General features: G+C 43.9%; 2 protein-coding genes across 7 annotated transcripts in view; both read right to left on the bottom strand.

Moving 5' to 3' along the window:
- The window catches only part of LOC121531951 (voltage-dependent calcium channel subunit alpha-2/delta-1), a 106,134-nt gene extending 103,295 nt beyond the window's left edge, over positions 1-2,839 (bottom strand). For 4 of the 6 annotated variants that reach the window (XM_041837542.2, XM_041837541.2, XM_041837544.2 and 1 more), the window contains exon 1: positions 2,589-2,838. In XM_041837542.2, the coding sequence (XP_041693476.1) occupies positions 2,589-2,722 (134 nt within the window). In that variant the 5' untranslated portion in view covers positions 2,723-2,838. Of the gene's footprint in view, positions 1-2,588 lie in introns of all 6 variants that reach the window. The other 2 variants (XM_041837540.2, XM_041837543.2) reach the window with 1 other exon arrangement.
- A 2,290-nt stretch (positions 2,840-5,129) lies between these two features.
- The window catches only part of LOC121531180, a 132,626-nt gene continuing 113,642 nt past the window's right edge, over positions 5,130-24,113 (bottom strand). Inside the window, exons 32-40 of the mRNA XM_045205095.1 lie at positions 23,432-23,503; positions 14,339-14,566; positions 14,131-14,209; positions 13,322-13,516; positions 10,923-11,061; positions 10,681-10,748; positions 9,426-9,569; positions 9,202-9,347; positions 5,130-9,020 (exon numbers count right to left, since the gene is read on the bottom strand). Of these exons, the coding sequence (XP_045061030.1) occupies positions 8,877-9,020; positions 9,202-9,347; positions 9,426-9,569; positions 10,681-10,748; positions 10,923-11,061; positions 13,322-13,516; positions 14,131-14,209; positions 14,339-14,566; positions 23,432-23,503 (1,215 nt within the window). The 3' untranslated portion in view covers positions 5,130-8,876. The remainder of the gene's footprint in view (positions 9,021-9,201; positions 9,348-9,425; positions 9,570-10,680; positions 10,749-10,922; positions 11,062-13,321; positions 13,517-14,130; positions 14,210-14,338; positions 14,567-23,431; positions 23,504-24,113) is intronic.

Genomic DNA, 24,113 nt, shown 5'->3' with positions numbered 1-24,113 from the left:
CAGCACAAAACGAATAAAACAAAATACGAACGTAAGGCTGTATCGTTAGGCGATCGACTAGGAATGCCTTGGAGATCGACCAGTCGCGGTTGGTGACCACTGCTGTAGGGGGTCCAGATTTTAGTTGTATCTGCTTGAACCTTTTGAGTAACGCCCCCACTAAGCTATGCCTCCAATATAATTTCCCAGTGTGCCTTACCTTTTCTAGTGAATTGTAGAGTTACCACCCATGACTGTATTTGTTAGTGAAAGAGACATGGTTGTAATCTCATTCATTTTCAGTCCTGTGGCCTTCACCAAGTGAGTTCCTAGGCAGATGGTATCATTATAATTAAACTATTTATGACAATAATTACATATATCATAAGGCCTTATTTTGAAGCATAGCAAAATTGCAGTAACTTTTACAAAATTCAAAAAAATAAAAAAATAATCTTGGTTGAAGGATTTCCATTAATCTTCCAACTGGGATTTCTGGAAAACCTGAGAAATGTACTTCTGACTTGTCATTTAGTTTTGAGTCAGTACCACATAAACATTTTAAGTAATAATGACTTTTCATTGACTTTGAGTTCAATTTACTAAAAGTATTTTAGTTAAAAATGCCTTGGGGTTTACAGTGCTATCAGCTCTAAGTCTCAAGTCAGAATTAGTATTTAAGGTTAAGTTCAGGCATTAACTCCAAATTCTTAAGGTTAGCCATTAACTCTGAATGGTTAAGGTAAGAGTTAAGGTTTGGGATAAGCTTAAAATAAAAAGATCAAAACAACTCTCTATGGCTGTATTCAAACTTGCAACCTTTGGAATCAGAGGCAAATGTGCTCAATGTTGCCCCTAGTGGCCGGTTTCTATGTCATGTCCCGACATCCTCAGACATGGATGGACGACGGATAGTGACTTGTATCAAGGCTGACCTGGCTGTTACAGTGTATGGACAGAAGGTTACTTAAGGCAAAAACGAAAGGATCGTAGTTGGTCAGGGTGGATGGGTAGGTGTATAACATGAACGTCTAGCAACCCAAAGGTTGCGTGTTCAATTTGCAACTACTTAGCATGTTAGCTAACCCTTCCCCTAACCCTAACCTTAACCCTTTAACCTAACCCCTAGCCTAGCTAGTATTCAGACCCCTTGACTTTTTCCACATTTTGTTAGGTTACAGCCTTATTCTAAAATTGATTAAAATTTTTTTTTCCTCATTGATCTACACACAATACCCCATAATGACAAAGCAAAAACAGGTTTTTAGACATTTTTGCTAATTTATACAAAATAAGAAATATCATTTACATACGTTTTCAGACCCTTTACTCAATACTTTGTTGAAGCACCTGTGGCAGCGATTTCAGCATCGAGTCTTCTTGGGTATGACGCTACAAGCTTGGCACACCTGTATTTGGGGAGTTTCTTCCATTCTTCTCTGCAGATCCTCTCAAGCTCTGTCAGGTTGGATGGGGAGCGTTGCTGCACAGCTATTTTCAGGTCTCTCCAGAGATGTTCGATCAGGTTCAAGTCCGGGCTCTGGCTGGGCCACTCAAGGACATTCAAAGACTTGTCCCAAAGCCACTCCTGCGTTGTCTTGGCTTTGTTCTTAGGGTCGTTGTCCTGTTGGAAGGTGAACCTTCGCCCCAGTCTGAGGTCCTGAGCGCTCTGGAACAGGTTTTCATCAAGGATCTCTCTGTACTTTGCTCCGTTCATCTTTTCCTCGATCCTGACTAGTCTCCCAGTCCCTGCTGCTGAAAAACATCCCCACAGCATGATTCTGCCACCACCATGCTTCACTGTAAGGATGGTGCCAGGTTTCCTCCAGATGTGACGCTTGGCATTAAGGCCAAAGAGTTCAATCTTGGTTTCATCAGACCAGAGAACCTTGTTTCTCATGGTCTGATAGTCTTTAGGTGCCTTTTGGCAAACTGAAGGACTATTGCAAATCCGTTACATATTTTACAAATTGCAATTCCTAATATATCATACGAATTGTAATTCATAACATGTCATACGAAATGGATGATGGGCATCCACAAATGAATACATACCATGGGAAACGTAACATATCATACTAAATGGACGAAGACAGATTAGTCAACCCCTGAGTCCAGGTTGTTTCAACAAGTTGACAGGACATTATCCCTTGGCCAGGCAACAGCGACAATCTGCCCGCGACACTGCGCGCGTTGACATGTCTCATTAACAGCCGCACTGACACACACACAGGCTATAAATACATTGAATATGTCATGGCTAGGTGTAGGAAAAGCAGACGGATGAAATAAGGAGAGAAACGGGACCGGTGCCCATCCTACCGCCTCTATTGCATATCCAGACAATCCAGACATAATAGCGCAGCGATGTAACAACAAGTTAACAAATATACCGGGAGAGATGACAAGGTGCTAAACCGCAAGACTGGTCTAACCCGCTTCTAATCACAGTATTTCCTCAGATACCATTGTTTTAGTTGTTCATTGTTAGGAAAGACTCACATACACACACACACACACACACATAATTAATCAGTTGCATTTACAGAGTCACACAACCAAGAGTTGGGATTTGAGAAGCTATAGGCTGGGATTAGATTAGTACTTACATGAGTTGTGTTGGAAACTGCGACGGCAGACAAATATCCGACGATAACAACAGTAAAATAAACACGGAGTGTGGTCTGTAGGTGTCCATTGCCAGGCGCCAACTCCCCGTCCAAACACCCGCACGCACATTCATACACTACGCCCCTCTCCAGCTGCGTGTTTGAGTGTGTAGAATGGGCCACGCCAAACCAGCAGTGAGTGTCACACACTCGGAGATAACCCAGCCCCGCCACCGATAATCTGATCAACTGGCATCAGCGCTCTAACAGGTACCTGATTGGTTATTTATTTATCTCTCTCTCTGTCTGTCTGTCTGAGGTGATGTTAGTCACAGATACATAGCCTATCAGGGATGCTCTATTGGGTTGACATCTCTCTCTCACACAAGCACACACACACACACACACCATATTTTACTCAGTTTGATGTTAAACCATTTCTCTGGGAGTCTTTACCAATCATCATCATCCCCCAGACAGACAGAGAGACAGTGTGAGTAACCCCTAGCAGACTTGTCAGAAGACAGTGGTGACTGATAGCTTATTGATCGCACCATTGAACATACTGTTATGAGATAGTGATTTAGAGTATCAAATTCTTCACAATGTGATCCATCTAAAGGGTTTTACAAGTGCTATGTGTGACATAATGGCTACCGGGCCAAGGATGTTGTGCCAAAAGCTAGGCCTACATAGCCTTTTGTTCGTATGCCAACAAGACAAGCATTATGTACAGCAGGGGTTACAGTAAACATGCAATCACACAATCACCTACTCTATATGTTTTGCCTATGGGTTGTCTAAAATATTGGTAGTACATTTTAAAATAAAATGGGCGTAGAAAACTATGTAACCAATCTACTGTATCTATTATACAGTATATCAGGTGACAGCCAGGCTGTGTTATGTGTTCTAGTTCCCCTTATTAGGCTCTCAGAGGCCATGTCTGATTGGACAACAGATGAGCCAGTAAGACAGTCCGACCCAGAGGCAGGGCAGGGCAACACATCTGGGATGCTTGGGGATTTGGTTATCAATCGTTGCTTAGCAACCGCACACCATCTCTCTAGTCCTCTCACCTTCTCTCATCTCCCATTCTCTCGCTCTCTCTCTCTCTCTCTCACACACACACACACACACACACACACACATTCTCTCTTATACATAAACTGTCTCTCTCTCCATCCACAAAGGTGTACGCAAGGGAGCAGATGTACCATGGAGATGTATTCTACAGTGAGATCTGCCTAGACATAGAGAGGAGAGAGAGAGGAGAGACAGAGAGAGGAGAGAGAGAGAGAGAGAGAGAGAGAGAGAGAGAGAGAGAGAGAGAGGAGAGACAGAGAGAGGAGAGAGAGATGAGAGAGAGAGGAGAGAGAGAGAGGAGAGAGAGAGAGGAGAGACAGAGGGAGGAGAGACAGAGAGAGGAGAGACAGAGGGAGGAGAGACAGGGAGAGGAGAGGAGAGGAGAGAGAGAGGGAGGAGAGAGAGAGAGGAAAGAGAGAGGAGAGACAGAGAGAGGAGAGAGAGAGAGAGACAGAGGGAGGAGAGACAGAGAGAGGAGAGAGAGAGTGAGGAGAGACAGCGAGAGGAGAGAGAGAGAGGAGAGACAGAGGAGAGACAGAGGGAGGAGAAACAGAGAGAGGAGAGACAGAGGGAGGAAAGAGAGGGAGGAGAGACAGAGGGAGGAGAGACAGAGGGAGGAGAGACAGAGGGAGGAAAGACAGAGGGAGGAGAGACAGAGGGAGGAGAGACAGAGGGAGGAGAGACAGGGGAGAGAAGTAGAGAGAGAAAGGAAGGACATGATAGTGCTGAAAGGCAGGAGGCTGGAGGCCTTGACAGATAATAGACAGAGATGAAGTCTCTAGACTGGGGATGCAGAGGTACTAGACTAATGCCTGCTATACACATTCTCTCAGCACAGCACATAAGTCTTTGTTCTGTGTGTGTTTGTGTGTGTGTGTGTGTGTGTGTGTGTGTGTGTGTGTGTGTGTGTGTGTGTGTGTGTGTGTGCGTGCGTGCGTGCGTGCGTGCGTGCGTGCGTGCATGCGTGCGTGCGTGCGTGCGTGTGTGTGTGTGCGTGCGTGCAAGCTGTGTGCGTGTGTGTGTGTCCGTGCACGCCTGCGTGTACAATGTTTCTGTTCAGTCCTGTAGTCCAGTGTTTCCCAACCCTGGTCCTCGAGTACCACCAACAGTACACATTGTTATTGTAACCCTGGACAAGCATACCTGATTCAACTTGTCAACTAATCATTAAGCCCTCAATGAGTTGAATGAGGTGTGTTTGTCAAGGGCTACAATGAAACAGTGTACTGTTGGGGGTACTCAATGACCAGGGTTGGGAAACACTACTGTAGTTCATTAGGAGCCATTACTGAGAGGATGTTTCCCCCTGCTGGACATGAAGCGAATATACAGGAATAATAGTAGTGCTCAAACAAGTCTTATTGAAAACAATTGACTGGAGTATAGATAAGAGAGCAGAATTACAAATAATATTTGCAGATTACACAACACGCTCAAATAATAAACCAAAACTACTTTCAGGTTGTGGAATAAATCTCTTTTTATATTTATTATTTAGACTTTAGGTAAACAGCCGTTTTTTACAGCACAAATTGCATAATAATATCTCAACACATCCTGTGTACAAACACAAAACCAGAACGCTAGATTCTCCATTTTTACACTGAATGAAAAACAAGACCATTTTACAAGCATAATCTTTATACAGTCGGCATACAATTTCTGATAAATCTATACATATTCTCTCTCTCTTTTTAAACATAATCTGGAAGCAAAAATATTGACAGACCACCAACAAAACATGCAACATCCAGGTTGGCTCAGTGACGTCAGTGACATGGTTGTACAGTCAGACACCCATGGGTTGACAACACAGTCTGATCACATAAGTACCTCACACACACCACTACAGACAGACAGACAGACAGACAGATTTGAGTTTTTAGCATTTTTTTGACACTCACATGCTCGAACCTCAGACAATATGATTCATCAATCTCTGTAGAAAATAAAAACACTTTGTATTTACACAGATCAGATGAGTATGCCACATTCACACCCCACAGATACACGTTTGATTGGTTTCACGGTTACTAGCAACGGACTGAGGAACAATGGATATTAACTATCTAGCTGAGGGAAATCTAAGGAGATCATGAAGGGTTGTTGGACAGTCCTGGAGTTGGGCATTGAAAATAACCTGTTATTATTTTTCCTCAGACTCATCATCATTGATTTATACATACATGTGTTGGTGGTTGAATCAAACATACAGATTGATGTCTCCTCAGATTTGTGCATTGTGAAGCAATTTGTAGCTTAAATTGTCTGTGATTGTAGATTTTGTTTTTTGAGTTTTTATTTTGCCATGGAAATCAAAGAGTGGTGTCTGAACTTCTTCATACAGCACAGATAACATGACTCAATATCATCTCAACATAGAGACACTAACTGGAACAGACACTTAAACTTGCATGTCATGACACATTACACAGGACAAGGAAATCAATCAACGATGTAATACTAAAGTGCACAAGCTTCATGTACATGATAACATCTGTTAAGTAGTAAAAAAATCTCTCTCTATTTTTTTTATTTTTTTTATTCAATAATATATAAACCAAAATAAATTAAAATTCTATTCATAAGATACATATTTTCAGACACAATGTTCACTGATATTACATGTTAAGAAAATGCATTCAAACACAAGGTCTATGTTGCATAGAATTACTTCAACACAACCAATGGGTTTGCTTACAAAACAAGGTTGGCACGACAACATCATTTTCTGTAAAGCTAACCCTCTTTAAAAGCATGTTTCTTTGTCTTATGAACATTTGTGACATCTAGACTCAGTGTCTGAATTTCGAGCCTCTGATATGGACTTAATTTATTAGGAAATTGCATTTGTCCTCCCTAGTTGCTCAGTGATATGCCTTCAGACACTGACAGTAGGGTTGTGGGTACTAGCTCTGTAGGGTCACCTGATGATGTTGTTCACTATGATCCACTACACAGATCACTGACAATAACAATATACTAACAACAGTAGCTCCATATGGTACTGAGCCCATAGACCTGGACTGTATATCAGTGTGTATCAGTATGTCCTGGCCATGTTATGACTGGGCCATAGGTAATGACTTAGAGCTTTGATCAGAGGCAGTGACACAGGCTGGTTCACTGTGTTGTTTACATCCACTGACACTGACTGCACAGTGTACAATTTACAGTGTACTGTTTACAGCATGATGTTGGGTGTTCTGTTAAACAAACACATCGTTTTTCAAAATACAATTTTTGTTTTTTTACGCTAATCTTTTTTTACAGAACCAGACTGTGATGTCACACATACGTAGAGGACCGGTGTGTCTACCTGTTGCTTTAACATAGAATAGGTGAGCAGCCCAGCAGCCCAAACAGGGGCGCAGAGGACCTCACCAGAGAGAGGCTACACATCCCTCTGTCGGATTGCAGGTTGGGCAAGGTAGCCAGCAATCTAGGTTTCGCTCTCAAACCAAAACTATTGTTTAAGCCTCCAGTCACATGTGCGTAAGACATCACAAAAACATAAACAGTCCGATGGGTCCAGTAAAATCATGTGATCGTCCTCAGTGAGTAACATTCAGGACATAATAGGGGGAGGGGATGGAATATTCCTACACACTGCTGTCCATATATGGAATAGCCTTCCAGAGCAAGATATTGGTGACATCACAGACACTGGTCTTCTGGCCTTCAAATGCCTAGTGCATGGACACCTCCTGACCACACCACCCTCCTGACCACACCAACCCACTGACCACCCCCCACTGACCGCTGAGCTGCAGTGAACCATATGATTGGCCAACTGAATGTTACTTTATATCTGATTTGGCTATTGTTAACAATTGCAATCAAAGAAAGAAAAAGGGGAGACTGCCTAAGTCTCTATACGATACAACGGTGGCTGTTGGTTACAAACTCTCTCACAACACAATATATCAGACTGCAATGAGTTTGCAGGGAAGGGACCTGACATCCTCTTTCTATCTGTTCTTTTCTTACCACCTGTAAGAGGAGGGATATCCATGTAGTAGTTCTCCTCTCTAATGTCTCAGTTGTGCTATGAGTTCTACATTTACCATTTGAACTGCATTTTCCTATTTTTCCACTGCATAACACCCAGTATAACTGCATAACACCAGAGCTAAAGGGATTGGATTGTCTGTGCTCCTTCCATACCCTTGTCTGTACAGAATGTAGTCTTTAGAATAAACTGTACATGAGGAGACACCTCATATCATCTGTAATATCTGTATCTATGGTCATAAATAACATTTCTCTGTACACTGTGTCTCTGATATGATTCATATTCTGACATATATCTATCTAAATCTGAATGTACATTTACATCTACCCAGGTAACATCTAGTTGGAGTTTTATGGCAGTTGGCAACAAACTGTAATGGTGCATTACTGCCACCTACTGGACTTGAGAGTTCAGGTATGGTCAGCTTTAGTTACCGCAATATCAACCATAGAATTGCACTGTACTTTTTGTACACAACATAAATAGTATCTTACAACAAACATTCCATACTTTGTCAAGCATCCAAGGACAAAAACACACAAACAAATACATCAATTTGAACCTCACTGACTGACTGACTGACTGACTGACTGACTGACTGACTGACAGAATCACAGATCAATCACAATAATCATAATGATCTGATAAGCCATAAACAACATTATCAGATCCAGACAGAACAGAAAGGAGTAGTTCCATCATGGTAACTATCTCTGTGATATTGCTGCCCAGTCCTGATTGACGTCAGGTTTTGCATCTGACATGACGAGCAGAGTGCTGAGAGGTGGTGAGATATGTATGTCCTCTTACAGCGGAGGACTTCTTCATTCCTCGGTGTGTGTGCTGGCAGTCTATCCAATCAGGGTACAGTCTCTGATAATCTTTGGTCCAATTAAGAATCAGGGTACAGACCATGTATGGCAGTGGGAGAGGGAATAGGAGGATCAGTTCTTTTTGGGCATGTCCGTACCCGCAACCCCTCTTCCTTCCCTCTTATCTCTTCTTCTCCTCCCCCTCGCTCTTCTTTCCATATAGAATAACACAAAGGAGATGAAGGGAACTGTGTAACTCAACTCCTCCTCCTCCTCCTCCTCCTCGTCTTGACTAAGAACAGCTATTGACCAAGAGTATTCATTGACCTTCACTGACCTCTGGTTGACCCCTCTGTGTCCTCTCAAGTTGACCTCTCATGACTGGCTGTGTGTGGAGCTGACCAGCAGCTTGTGCCAGCTGACCACCCTCTTCCTCATGTCCACCTTGTCCAGCCAGATGTAGGCCTCTCCTATCAGGGTCTTCTTCATAAACTTACCCCCGTTAGACACCAGGAACAACTAGGGACAGGGGGGAACACACACACATACTTGTAGTGTCCAGTGTGTGTGTTTGTGCGTTCATGTGTGAAAAGTACTAGTATTACAGGACAGTCATAGGAGCAGTTGGAACAATAAACAGTCTGAATAAAGCAGGACACCAGCGTAAAATAAACACAAGGTCTATTAGAGTGTGTGTTACCTGCAGGGAGTGTCCGGTGGGGTTGAGGCTGAACCTAAAGGTCTCGTTGAAGGAGGGTTCTCTGTCGTGACGACACACTCTGGTCTTCTTCTTGATGATCCTCTTCTGAGTCGCCACGTTCACCACGTACAGCTTCACATAGAGATCTACAGACAGACACACAGTCAGATGGTCAGACAGTCAGTGAGGCAGACAGACAGACAGACATACACACACACAGTTACCTGGTAGGTGGTCTGGGCTCTTGAATTTGTAAGTGATGTTTCTACACTGTAGGACCTCCAGGACCAGCTGGTCTCCCTCTTGTTTCACCTCCTTCTTCAGAGCCACCTTGATCTCCCCCATCACCTGGGTCTTACCCCCACCCCCTGGGAGAGGAGGGACAGAAGGGGTAGGAGGGAACAAGGGGGGTGGGGGCAGCGAGGGACAGAGCGAGAGAGAGACAGACACAGTGACAGAGGCAAAATTACAGTGAGATACACATACCCTTTCTCTCTGCAGATGTTAATTATTCAACACCAACACATTATTGACATACTGCCTGCACCACAATGGGCCCAGGGGAGGACTCTCCTCTCTCCAGTTTCACTAAACTCAGTTCTGAACCCAAAACCATTCTCCACCACATCACTCTGGCTGTAACTCGGTTAGAGGTCAGGTTGGGAAACGTGCGCTCATTTACAGTAAAACTTAGAGAAGTCAGTTGTCATGATAATGAACCTTTGACCAAAAATCCATAATGGCTGCCCAGTTGTGCACTAAGATGGCCCCTAGTCTATTGTTATGGAGTGAAACTGGAGAAACTGAGAAAAAGAGAGGAGCCACCATGACACCTGAGCTATCTGAATACTAGATATAGTTATGACACAGAGAGCGAGATAGTTACTTCCGATGCACGGGACCAGGCAATTACAGATAGGCTTAAAACAGCCTGTTGGAGTTATTTCCTGTTCTGTCCAGCAGATGGCATACATGTAAAGACAAAGTTTATTTAAATTTTTAAAAACATTTTTAGTCATTTAGCAGACACTCTTATCCAGAGCGACTTACAGTTAGTGAGTGCATACATTATTTTATTTTTCATACTGGCCCCCCGTGGGAATCGAACCCACAACCCTGGCGTTGCAAACGCCATGCTCTACCAACTGAGCTACATCCCTGCCGGCCATTCCCTCCCCTACCCTGGACGACGCTGGGCCAATTGTGCGCCGCCCCATGGGTCTCCCGGTCGCGGCCGGCTACGACAGAGCCTGGATTCGGACCAGGATCTCTAGTGGCACAGCTAGCACTGCGATGCAGTGCCTTAGACCACTGCGCCACTCGGGAGATAGGGAGGAAATGTCGCACGCACACACGCACGCACGCACGCACGCACGCACGCACGCACGCACGCACGCACACACACACACACACACACACACACACACACACACACACACACACACACACACACACACACACACACACACACAGTCTTACCCTCACTGTCTGATAGCGAGAGTGGCAGTCCTCTTGACTTGTCAGGACCGTTGGGGATGATCTTCCCTCTGTTGGAAATGAACACACATTAGATCCACAGATACAAAACATGTATGTGATACATCATCCAACACCAAAAGCCTGTGAACCTTTCTTGGGGATTTAACGCAAGTCTTCAGGTCTCAGGTAAGGTCACCCATCATGCTCGCACCCTGCCCCCCACACACAGGCTGTTTACTCACATTCGTGGGACCTGGAAGATGGCACTGTCCACCCCTGTGCCAGCCCCCTCTTCTCCATCCAGACCCCCATACCCCTCCACCAGACTGGGGGCTGAGGACACCACCGGCCCCGACACATCCCCTAACCTGTGGCCCGGTCCTACAGAGGGTTGGGGGAAAGAGAGAGAGGGGGAGAGAGAGGAGGGGCAGAGAATGACTGCATGTGTGTGAGTGTAGGAGGGAGAGAAAGTGAGATCCATTTCACTACATTGATAATGTATGTCCATAATATTCTATAAACTATAATATAAAAATGGTTATTACTATTCTCATTGATTAATGTGTATGTAAATGCTGCAGCTACATCTGTGGTCACAGTGTTTATTCATTTGATTATTTGGATCCCCATTAGCTGTTACGAACAGTTTTTCCTCCTGGTGTCCACAAAAAAAAAAGTGTTCAATGAACATAACCTGCCTAAGCTTACAGATAATTATACATTTACCAACAAACAGACTAAAACAAACATGGCTGACACTTTACTTAAATAACAATCTATTATGATGTAGTTATAATGCATTGTAAGACCTGTCATGAGCATGTATGGCCCCTTTATAATTTTACATTTACATTTTAGTCATTTAGCAGACGCTCTTATCCAGAGCGACTTACAGTTAGTGAGTGCATACATTCTTTTTCATACCCCCGTGGGAATCAAACCCACAACCCTGGCGTTGCAAACGCAATGCTCTACCAACTGAGCTACATCCCTGCCGGCCATTCCCTCCCCTACCCTGGACGACGCTGGGCCAATTGTGCGCCGCCCCATGGGTCTCCCGATCGCGGCCGGATATAAATATCTTATAATGATCCTGAATAACAGCCAGTTTGAGACGGTTGAAAAGGTTATGCAAAGCGAGACAAAACATATAAGCCTTCTTATAAGACATATAACTTTTAACAAGTTCTAAAGCATTATAACAGAGATATTTATGTAAAGTGTTACTGAAACATATAAACCATGGAATAAACATGATGTCATAGCAAAGTACGTATGGGTAACAGAAATATTATAATAATTCAGAAACAGTGAAGAGTGATGCTAAAATAATAGTTATGGTAATTTATTGAATAGATGCATATTTATTATACATTTAAATAATTACCAAAGCAACTATTGAGACGTTTTTGACTATTTACACGTATTTATCAAAACTCTAAATGGTTTACATGATCATTAAGTTGTATTATGTTTCTTATTGAGACCATGTTTGTCTAGAGGAGAGAAAGGCCTGCAGTTTGGTTAGTGAGGTTATATTATTTTTGTCTATACTCCCGTCCTGTTGTCTCACCTTCCCCAGACACTGCTGTTCCCCTGAAGGTCAGACTCCTGTCTGTACTTTCATTGGCCGGTGAGTGTAGAGTTAGTTTCCTGTTGCCTTTTGTCCCCCATGCTGCTCTGTCTGTACTTCCTGGTGTGTCCTGGTTTATAACCTCATCACGTCGGGGGTGGGAAGTGAGGAAGGGCTACTGGTAAACTATACATCTCAGGGTGTGTGTATCATTGGACACACTTAGGGGTCAGGGGTCACACACACATGCACACACACTCACACTTGCTCACACACACCTACGGGGGCTTGACCTTTTCCAATCTGGAAGGGCAGTTAGGGGAGTGGTCCAGACACCCGAACCAACACCAGGAGAGGGGGGGGGACTGCATGCCACAACCTGGGGGTCAAGCTCTAGCATGGTTTCTAGACCTGGAGGATAGATAGGGGATCACACTGGGAAAGAGTAGAAACCATGTTGGAAATAGACATGTATATCCTCACTCTATTTAGACTGGGGAGTAGAGACAGGAGTTGCTGAACTGTGGCTGTTCCCTCTCTGTCCTGTGTGTTACTGTTCATACTCTGGGCTACTGTGAGTGTCTGATGTGCGTATGTTGTAAATCTGCTCACTCTGAGCCCAAACGGTGCTTTGCCCTACTTTCCCCAACCCTGCAGGCTTCACAGTAACGTCAGAGAAACGGACGACCATACACATTTTGCGTGTTTAGTGTGAGAACAGCAGTTTTAAATTCATTTTTAATATAGATTTTAGATTGAGATGTTTTCTCCACAGGCCAGTGTCTACTATAAGATCTGCCATGCAATGTTTTAGTGATGGACTCTGACTAGATCGGTGGGTGTTCCACCACTAGAGCAAACAAGAAAACCCAACAGAATAGAACTGATTGCTTAGAGGAACCAACTAATTGCTTAGAAGAACCAATCAGAAGGCCAGAACAGAAGGGAGAGGAAAATAAGAGAAAAGAAGGAGTGATAGAACAAGAGGAGAGATAAACGGAGAGATGATGAGCTAGCATGCGTGGCAGAGCAGAGAGGAAGTGTGTCACAGGAAGGAGCGGGGATTACTTGGTAGGAGGCGGGACTGTTGCACGGCGGCCTCGGCGGCAGCTATAGCTATCCCAGCATCCTCCAGGTGGGCTTGCGTGACGCTGCTCTTGCTCTGGCTGCGGGAGGGACCGTGGGAACGAAGCTGGCCATCTGAAGACGACTTAGAGCTGCCTGGACTACTGTGGGACTTCTCTAGAGTCACCATCTGCATGTCTGGGAGAGGTAGGAGGAGGGAGGAGAGAGGGGAGGTAGAGATAGAGATGGGGAGAGGGAGGGAGAGGAGATAGAGGAGAGAAAGGGAATGTCTTTAAAGTGGCTGTACTCAAAAAGTCACTAAAAGAGCCATATAGTAGTTACACATTTGTACTGTGGCAGAAAAAAAGATAAAAAAAGTGCCTTGACTTTCTTGAACTAATACCCTGCCCTTGTCTTTTCTTACTAGCACTGACTTTGCTGATAGCTACTTTATTGAGAATAAATTGTATTACTATGACTGTGATATGTGGTTGTCTCACCTACAGTATCTATCATAAGATGAATGCACTAACTGTAAGTCTCTCTGGATAAGAGCGTCTGCTACATGACAAAAAACATGGTTGACACCACAACATGGATTGCACTGAACCAGATAAGTGACTGGCACTAAAAGTATAATTATGACAGCCATTAGCAAAACTGTCACCATGACTACATGTTCTCTCACTATGACAACAGAGTGGCAATCAGCAAAACGGAAAATAAGAAAAACTGTAAAGCAACAGGGTGGCTAAACCACACAATGGCAAGCGTTAGTTAAAAGCAACAAGGCAGCTGGAAGAGGCTCCTACCTTTTGCTGGGTCAGGGAAGATCCCGTGGCTCCTGCTCTTTATCACAGAGTTCTTGGGGGACTCATGGCACTCCCCCATCTGTCAATACGATTCAATTCAATGTGCTTTATGCATTATAATATATAATCTTAATTCATTAAGTTAATATGAACATATACAATCAATGATGACAAGGATAGATAGTAGACAATGAATACAGTACAGTACCTGTCCCTGCCCCTGTCCCTGTCCTTGGCCCATCCCTGGCCCCATGCCCTGTCCTGGTCCTTGCCCCGCTATGGGCCCCTGTCCCGGCCCTGCCCCTGCTCCTGGCCCCCCAGGCCCATGGGCGGTGTGGTGGGTTCTGCTGTGCTCGATGCTCTCACTCTGCTCCTTCAGAGGCAGCCAGCGAGGAGTGTTGTCCAGCTGGGACGTGTTAGACAGATCTATCAACACCTGGAGAGAGAGAGATAGATACAGAGAGAGAGAGAGAGAGAGAGAGAGAGAGAGAGAGAGGTTTGTTTTGAGTTTTAATAAAACCTTTATTTTATACTCAAGTGTTAACATAAATAATGGCACACTGCCTTTTCAGAAATGAAACAACAAATGTCATTCTTAAATAAAAATGAAAACAAAAATAAAAATAAAAATAAATTAAATAGAAATACAAAAAAACATATACATTCAACTCATTTCATCAACTAAAAATAGTTTCCCCTCCTCCACAAAACAAACTGCTCCTTCGTAGGCCCACTTCTCCTCAAACAATGGGAGATCTTTTACAGCCGAGAAGAACTCAAAATCCACTTTTATTCTCGCTTTCACTAATCCTTTAAAAACACATCTTACATCCTGCCCATATCCCATTTCTATCTTATGTGTCCTACTCAGAAAAATTTACATCTTAGCTTGTCCCAAAATAAAATGTAACAGTTGACATTTTCTTTTCTGTTGCTTACTATATTGAAACCCCAAAATAAAAACAGTGTTATTGAAAATCTCCCCTACAGCTTTAAACAAAGACTCCAGCATTTCCAAGAGAGGTTTTATCCTCTCACACTCCATAAAACAGTGAAAAATTGTTTCTCTTATATTACAAAAAGGACATCCATCTCCAACATCTGAGTTAATAACAGATACAAAAGCATTAACTGCAATGATGCCATGCAAAACCCTCCATTGCATATCCCCAGTACCCTTTTGTAACGGTGGCTTGTACAGTGCTCCCATGTTGGCTTTACCTTGTCATCAATGCCCAATTTTACCTTCCATGGAGTGTCTTTTCTATTTTTCTATGTATCTTTATTCAACACCTTGACACACCCCCTATATAAGTATTTCCCATTCACCTCATCCAAACCCACCTCTTCCAACCCTCTCAAATCCAGTAATAACGCCTTTCTTTCTGACTCTGGGATATTGGGTGTAATCCCTAGTCTTGGAAATGAGACATTTTCATCTTGTACCTTCTTCTTGTGACTATTCAGCATACCCCACTCTTCTGCTGACAGAGCCTTCCTGCAGCTTCCCAGCAGTTGTCTGACAATCCTTTCCGACCTCACCCCCAAATGTTCAGCCACCCGTCTTCCATCCATTAAGGCGGGCCCAGCCATGGCCATTAATTGTTTTAAGGTGATGATTTTGCCCTTCATCAGAATCTTGGAGAAATGTGGAACAGCTGCAGTTGTACAATCCAGTCTTGCCCTATAAACCAGAGGTTCCTCCAACAGCCAATGCACTGACTCCGCTGAAGTTCGTCTGGACACCTTCATTATGCCCCACACCCTAAGAAGGCCTCTGTAAAATGGAGGTACTCCCTCCCTAGAATAAAGCCTTCTTTAAACCTAATCCCCCAACCTGCACAAGACCTGCCACCCCTCTCCAAACCACATTTTCCGGTCCATAAAGCAACCTTTGAATAAACTGAAACCGGAAAGCAGCAGCCCTACTAGCAAGATGTACAAGACCTTGTCTCCCCTCTTCTTTTGACAAATACAAAACACTTTGTGGAACCCAATGATATTTATCCCAAAATAAATCCACAATAATTGCCTTTATCTTAGCCAGAAGGCCAGATGGTGGCTCTAAAACTGACAACCGATGCCACAGTGCAGAGGCAATCACATTGTTAACTATAATAGTGCGCCCCCTATATGACATACGAGATAACAACCAACGCCATCTCCTCATCCTCCCTTCCACCATTTCAACCACCCCAATCCAATTTTTTTCCATTGTCCCCTCATCTCCTAGGTACACTCCAAGATACTTAAAACCTCCCTTACACCATTCCAGCCCCCCTGGCAAAGCCATGATCCCTCCAGACCATTCTCCAATCTGTAAAGCACAATTATTTTCCCAATTTACCTTTGCAGAGGATATTCCCCTAAAACGATCAACCATTAGACTCAAACTATCCACCTCCGCTTGATTTTTCACTAAAACAACTACGTCATCAGCATAGGCTGAGAGACGAATAGGAGGAATATCTTCTGAAAGGTACACCCCTTCAATGCGACTTCTAATGCTATTTAGTAGTGGCTCTATAGCAATGGCATATAACATTCCCGACAAAGAACATCCCTGCCTAATACCTCTACACACTTGAAAAGGAGCACTCAAACCACCGTTAACTTTCAATACACTTTCAATGTCACCATATATCACCTTTATCATGGCAATAAAGCCAGAGCTGAACCCAAACGCCTCAAAAGTGTGCCATAAGTATTGAAGTTCAACTCTGTCAAATGCCTTTTCCTGATCAATTGAAATTAGACCAGCATCCAACCCAATAGCCCTAGAGACGTCCAAAAAAATCACGAATCAGAGAAATGTTATCCCCTATCTGCCTGCCAGGAACACAGTAGGACTGGTCCGGATGTATGATTTGCCCCATCACCTCCCTCAGCCTGTTTGACAAAGCCTTTGACAGGATCTTATAATCAGTGCACAATAAAGCCACCGGCCTCCAGTTCTTCACCCTTTTTGGGCAGTAGGGTGAGGACAGTCCTTCCGCAGCTTATTGGTAGTAACCCTCCGGTTAAACTATCACTAACTACTGCTAGCCAATCCTCTCCCAATATAGCCCAAAAAGACTTAAAAAAGTCAACGGGAAGCCCATCAATACCTGGTGCCCTTCCATTTTGTTGCTCTAGCTCAACCTGAGCTTCTGCAGCCACCTGTGGGAGCCCATCAAGGAACTGCTGTGTCACTGTTTTATCCTCTTTGTACTCACACTTGTAGAGCTCAGCATAGAACTCTACTGCCCTCTTTCTAATTTCACTAGGGCTAGTGAGCTCCTGTCCAACAGCTGATTTGAGACAATGAATAATTATTCTTTGTCCATTCTTTTTCTCTAAACCAAAGAAAAATTAAACCACCATTTCAGAGATTCCCTGAAACTTACTTCTCACCAATGCCCCCTGTGCTCTGATACCCAGCAGGTCTGCCAATGCAGCTTTTTTCCTCTTGAGGGCCTGAGTATGGCCTCGATCTCCTGTGGTCTCAACCAACGTCATGAGTTCCACTATTTCAGTCTCTAGGGCTTTCATTGATCTGGTGGTATCCTTGGTGACATACCACGTGCTCCTCTGTAGCTCAGCTGGTAGAGCAAGGCACTTGCAACGCCAAGGTAGTGGGTTCGATCCCCGGGACCACCCATACACAAAAATGTATGCACGCATGACTGTAAGTCGCTTTGGATAAAAGCGTCTGCTAAATGGCATATTATTATTATTATTACAGAATTGTTGAATCTGGATTTTCCCTATATCCCACCACTGTTGAAGGGATACAAAACTGGCCTTTTGAGACCTCCACCTCTCCCAGAAAAAACTAAAACATTTCCTGAAGTGAGCATCACTCAATAAAGTTATATTAAAATGCCAGTATGCACTTTTGGGTTTTACATCGTTAATGAACACCACCTTTGTTATTAAACAATGATCAGAAAATCCCACTGGGGTTATCACACTTGATTTACAGACCTGAGATTTATGCTCAAAACAATAAAACCTATCTAACCTGGCCATAGAGATGGTGTTCTCTCTCACATGCGCCCAGGTGTACTGTCTCGTGCCTCCATGTTGACTCCGCCAAATATCACACAGTTCATGTGTTACAATGAGGCGTTTTAAAAAAGTTGTTGAGGCTATATGAGGTTCTTTGTGATTTCTATCTAAATCACTGACTGTGCAGTTAAAATCCCCAGCAATAAATAAATAATCTTCATTATTACATTTCTCAATGGTATTTGATAATGTCTCTAAAAAACATACCCTCTCAACTGCCACCACTGGGGCATATACTTTAATCAGACACATACTGATGTTTTCATACCTTGCTCTAACTTTTAATAACCTCCCCTCAACTACCTCCTCAACCTCATATGACAAAGGCAAAAACCCTTTTGAGAACAAGATGGCCACACCCCCACTTTTTGAGTTTCTATGACTACACACCTCTGTCCCCCCCCCACTCCTGTAGCCAGCCACATAACTTCATTTTCCAAATTACTATGCGTTTCTTGTAGAACATTTATGTCACTTCCTTTTCCCCTAATTAACTCATACACTATGGCTCTTTTTTTAACGTATATTGCCCCATTTACGTTTAAAGAAGAAATCTTAAAACTGCTCATGGATGGAAAAAAATACAGAGGAAGACACAGAAACCACATCTCTTTACAGAGTTAAGGCTGCGACTGAACTCTTTCATTTTCTTTAGAATTTCCATCACTTATCACTCTCGTGACCACTTTCTTGAGTCTGGCAATTTCAGGGCTTGTCAAACCTCCCCCTGCTATTTTTGACATCAGAAACTTTGCTGATTCAATAAAGATTTCACTTTCAGGGAAACAAATATGTTACATTATAATCCTGCATATATTTCTTCCCTTTTGTCAACTTTAGAAATTGACGTACCTTCTCAATCCCATACCTCCCGTCCACCCCATTTATCTCACTATTTTGTTGTGACGCATCAGATGACTCACTCTCGCTATCCTCCCCAGAAGAAAACTCCATCTCTACAACCTGTATATCTTCAACTGATTTATCAATCTCTACCTTCCTCCTGGAATTAGACCCTTCACCACCCCTTACATTCTTTCTCTTACTCCTCGGTACTTTGAAAACAGCTGCTTCCTTTTCCATTATTTCAATCTCCTCTTGACCTCCAATTTCATTTTCCAGCACCACCTCAGCGACGGCAGTCGCAATCTCACCGACTTTTTCCCCTCCTTCTTTGTTCTGATCTACCACAATTGCCCCCGTATCCACACTGCCTTCCTCTCCTACTTTTCCAACCACATCTGCCCACCTTCTCCCTTCCCCTGCACCCTTAGCATGTTCATCCCTTCGCGGTGGTGCATTAGCTGCACCAGCACTAGAGCTGCTACCAGACTCTGCACGCTCGTTCTTGGGACAATTCCGTAAAGCATTTAATTGATTCAGTAGAAGCGTAGAAGACATAATCAAATCCATAAATCTTAAAACGGAATGCTAAATTCAGTTCATCAATGTCCTTTTTAAAAATCATATGCACTTGTCTCCTATGAGACACGACATGTTTCAGCAACGGAGATTTGCATCCAAAAAGAACCTTCTTTATTGTAGATACAATTTGACCATGACGAGATAACTCTCGCTCCAACACTTCATCTCTAACAAATGGTGGCACGTTAGAAAGTATAACTTTCTTCGCCGGATTCATAAGCGGAAATACCGGTGTCTGTGTCTCCCACAACACAACACCACTCTCAACTATCTTATTCACCTTTTCAATGGAATCTAAAAATATCACTACAGCGCTATTCATCCTTGAGGCTGATTTGATGCTATCATACCCAATGATAGCACCCACTGCCAAGCTACATTCTTCCACTGAACACCCGGCCGCAGCAAGAATCTTTACTCCATGCTGCCAACTAAGTTTTTCAAACTCCAAACTTCCGCGAGTGGCCATTGCAACCAGCCCCACCCGCTGGTTGTGCCCTCGCGAAAAACAACCTCAACGATCCCACCACCCCTATACGTGCTTAGTGATAGTTAGACAAGATAACCTTAAAACAACTAAGCTAATCAATATACACTGCTCAAAAAAATAAAGGGAACACTAAAATAACACATCCTAGATCTGAATGAATTAAATAATCTTATTAAATAATTTTTTCTTTACATAGCTGAATGTGCTGACAACAAAATCACACAAAAATGAAATCAAATTTATGAACCCATGGAGGTCTGGATTTGGAGTCACCCTCAAAATTAAAGTGGAAAACCACACTACAGGCTGATCCAACTTTGATGTAATGTCCTTAAAACAAGTCAAAATGAGGCTCAGTAGTGTGTGTGGCCTCCATGTGCCTGTATGACCTCCCTACAACACCTGGGCATGCTCCTGATGAGGTGGCGGATAGTCTCCTGAGGGATCTCCTTCCAGACCTGGACTAAAGCATCCGCCAACTCCTGGACAGTCTGTGGTGCAACGTGACGTTGGTGGATGGAGCGAGACATGATGTCCCAGATGTGCTCAATTGGATTCAGGTCTGGGGAACGGGCGGGCCAGTCCATAGCATCAATGCCTTCTTCTTGCAGGAACTGCTGACACACTCCAGCCACATGAGGTCTAGCATTGTCTTGCATTAGGAGGAACCCAGGGCCAACCGCACCAGCATATGGTCTCACAAGGGTTCTGAGGATCTCATCTCGGTACCTAATGGCAGTCAGGCTACCTCTGGCGAGCACATGGAGGGCTGTGTGGCCCCCCAAAGAAATGCCACCCCACACCATGACTGACCCACCACCAAACCGGTCATGCTGGAGGATGTTGCAGGCAGCAGAACGTTCTCCATGGCGTCTCCAGACTCTGTCACTTCTGTCACGTACCCAGTGTGAACCTGCTTTCATCTGTGAAGAGCACAGGGCGCCAGTGGCGAATTTGCCAATCTTGGTGTTCTCTGGCAAATGCCAAACGTTCTGCACGGTGTTGGGCTGTAAGCACAACCCCCACCTGTGGAGGTCGGGCCCTCATACCACCCTCATGGAGTCTATTTCTGACCGTTTGAGCAGACACATGCACATTTGTGGCCTGCTGGAGGTCATTTTGCAGGGCTCTGGCAGTGCTCCTCCTGCTCCTCCTTGCACAAAGGCGGAGGAAGCAATCCTGCTGCTGGGTTGTTGCCCTCCTATGGCCTCCTCCATGTCTCCTGATGTACTGGCCTGTCTCCTGGTAGTGCCTCCATGCTCTGGACACTACGCTGACAGACACAGCAAACCTTCTTGCCACAGCTCGCATTCATGTGCCATCCTGGATGAGCTGCACTACCTGAGCAACTTGTGTGGGTTGTAGACTCCGTCTCATGCTACCACTAGAGTGAAAGCACCGCCAGCATTCAAAAGTGACCAAAACATCAGCTAGGAAGCATAGGAACTGAGAAGTGGTCTGTGGTCACCACCTGCAAAACCAGTCCTTTATTTGGGGTGTCTTGCTAATTGCCTATAATTTCCACCTGTTGTCTATTCCATTTGCACAACAGCATGTGAAATGTATTGTCAATCAGTGTTGCTTCCTAAGTGGACAGTTTGATTTCACAGAAGTGTGATTGACTTGGAGTTACATTGTGTTGTTTAAGTGTTCCCTTTATTTTTTTTGAGCAGTGTATATATATACACACACCAAAACCCAATAGAGTGAAAATAATTTCAGTCGCTCTCACAATCACTACTGCTTCACGACTCACTCCCAGCATGCACTCCAACGAGAGAGAGAGAGAGAGAGAGAGAGAGATACAGAGAGAGAGAGAGAGAGAGAGAGAGAGAGAGAGAGAGAGAGAGAGAGAGAGAGAGAGAGAGAGAGAGAGAGAGAGAGAGAGAGAGAGAGAGAGAGAGAGAGAGAGAGAGAGAGACAGAGACAGATACAGATACAGATACAGATACAGATACAGATACAGAGAGAGTAGACAGGTGTGCTTGTGTAAGCAAAGCCTTGTAGGGAAACAGTAAATATACAAAACATTAAGAACACATGCTCTTTCCCTGACATAGACTGACCAGGCGAATCCAGGTGAAAGCTATGCTCCCTTATTGATGTCACTTGTTAAATCCACGTCAATCAGTGTAAATGAAAGGGAGGAGACAGGTTAAAGAAGGATCTTTAAGCCTTGAGACAATTGAGACATGAATTGTGTATGTGTGCCATTCAGAGAGTGAATGGGCCAGACAGAATATTTAAGTGCTTTGAACGAGGTATGATAGTAGGTGCCAGGCTGCAACACTGCTGGATTTTTCACGCTCAACAGTTTCCTGTGTGTATCAAGAATGGTCCACCAACAAAAGAACATCCAGCCAAATTGACACAACTGTGGGAAGCATTGGAGTCAACATGGGCCAGCATCCCTGTGGAATGCTTTCGACAACTTGTAGAGTCCATGCCCTGACGATTTGAGTCTGTTCTGAGGGCAAAATATTAGGAAGGTGTACCTAATGTTTGGTATACTCAGTGTATACTCAGTGTATTTCGAGGTTTGCTGTGAACACACCACCATTCTGTGGTCCTCTGTAGCTCAGCTGGTAGAGCACGGCGCTTGTAACGCCAAGGTAGTGGGTTTGATCCCCGGGACCACCCATACACAAAAAAAAAAATGTATGCACGCATGACTGTAAGTCGCTTTGGATAAAAGCGTCTGCTAAATGGCATATTATTATTATTATTATTATTATTCTACATTATTGTCATGCCCTGGCTCTGGGGACTATTAAATGTTGAGCCAGGGTGTGGATTTTCTATGTTATAGTTTTCTATGTTTTGTTCTAGATCGTTTAGATCTATGTTGGCCAGGGTGGTTCCCAATCAGAGGCAGCTGTAGCTCGTTGTCTCTGATTGGGGACCATACTTAGGCAGCCTGTTTTGCACTAGTCTTTGTGGGATCTTGTTCCGTAAGGTTTGTTTTTGGTGTTAACCTAGGACTTCACGTATCGTTTGTTGTTTTTGATCGTGTGTTGAGTACAAATAAAGTATGTACGCTTATCACGCTGCGCCTTGGTCCGTGTCTTCAGTCGACGATCGTGACAATTATAAACAATTAGGATCCTTCTCCATTTAGTAGAGGATCAGTGGGATTCATTCTATAGACTGACAAATAATGAAACTAGCTTTGAATAAAGTCTTATAGAGAGGGAGCAATAAGGCTGGAAATATGACCCGCTTTTGGCTAGAAAACATTTAAAAACATGGCATCAGGAGACATTAGGTTAAAGGAATGATCGAAGTGAATGTAGGTGATGTCTAAATCAGAGTGTGTCTGATTCTAAAGACACTCACTTCTCCCAGGAAGTCATTGGAGGAAGATCTGTCATAATCCCACACTGTCACCTCCAGAGTCTTTTTCTTTAGCTGAGAGAGAGAGAGAGAGAGAGAGAGAGAGAGAGAGAGAGAGAGAGAGAGAGAGAGAGAGAGAGAGAGCGAGCGAGGAGAAGTGAAAAGTGATTAAATGAACAAATGCATTTAAACAAGTTATGCCAAGTACAACACCCATGCAGACTTACTGTATTTCACTCAACCAGCCAGTCAGTGGACTGGGTAATTATGTGTCGGTGTGTATGTATTTGTGTGTTGTGTGTGTGTGTGTGTGTGTGTGTGTGTGTGTGTGCGTATGTGTGTGTGCTTGGCAGGGGAGTGGGGGAGTGAGTGGGTGATAGAGCAGCATTTACAACCTCAGTGGGCAGAATAGAGAGAAGTAGCTAACAGCAGAGAGTCTCAGAAGAGCCACTAGACTAGAACCACTACTGTCCACTGAGAGATAGCACTGTATGGATAGATTGCACTCATCTTACATTGTCTGAATTGCAGCTAAGCAAAGGCTACTGTTAGGTTGAATGAAGATGTCTCTGTCTCTCTCTTTCTCTCTCTGGTGATTAGTAGTCTGTAAGGGGATTGTTAAACCTAACCAGATGAGTGGTGCTATGGGCTTCAGTGGATTGGTAATGGGAACCGAGGCTACAGA

This window comes from Coregonus clupeaformis, chromosome 19, assembly GCF_020615455.1.
Source record: "Coregonus clupeaformis isolate EN_2021a chromosome 19, ASM2061545v1, whole genome shotgun sequence".
NCBI classification, from domain to species: domain Eukaryota; kingdom Metazoa; phylum Chordata; class Actinopteri; order Salmoniformes; family Salmonidae; genus Coregonus; species Coregonus clupeaformis.
This window is presented reverse-complemented; position numbering and strand designations above follow the sequence as displayed.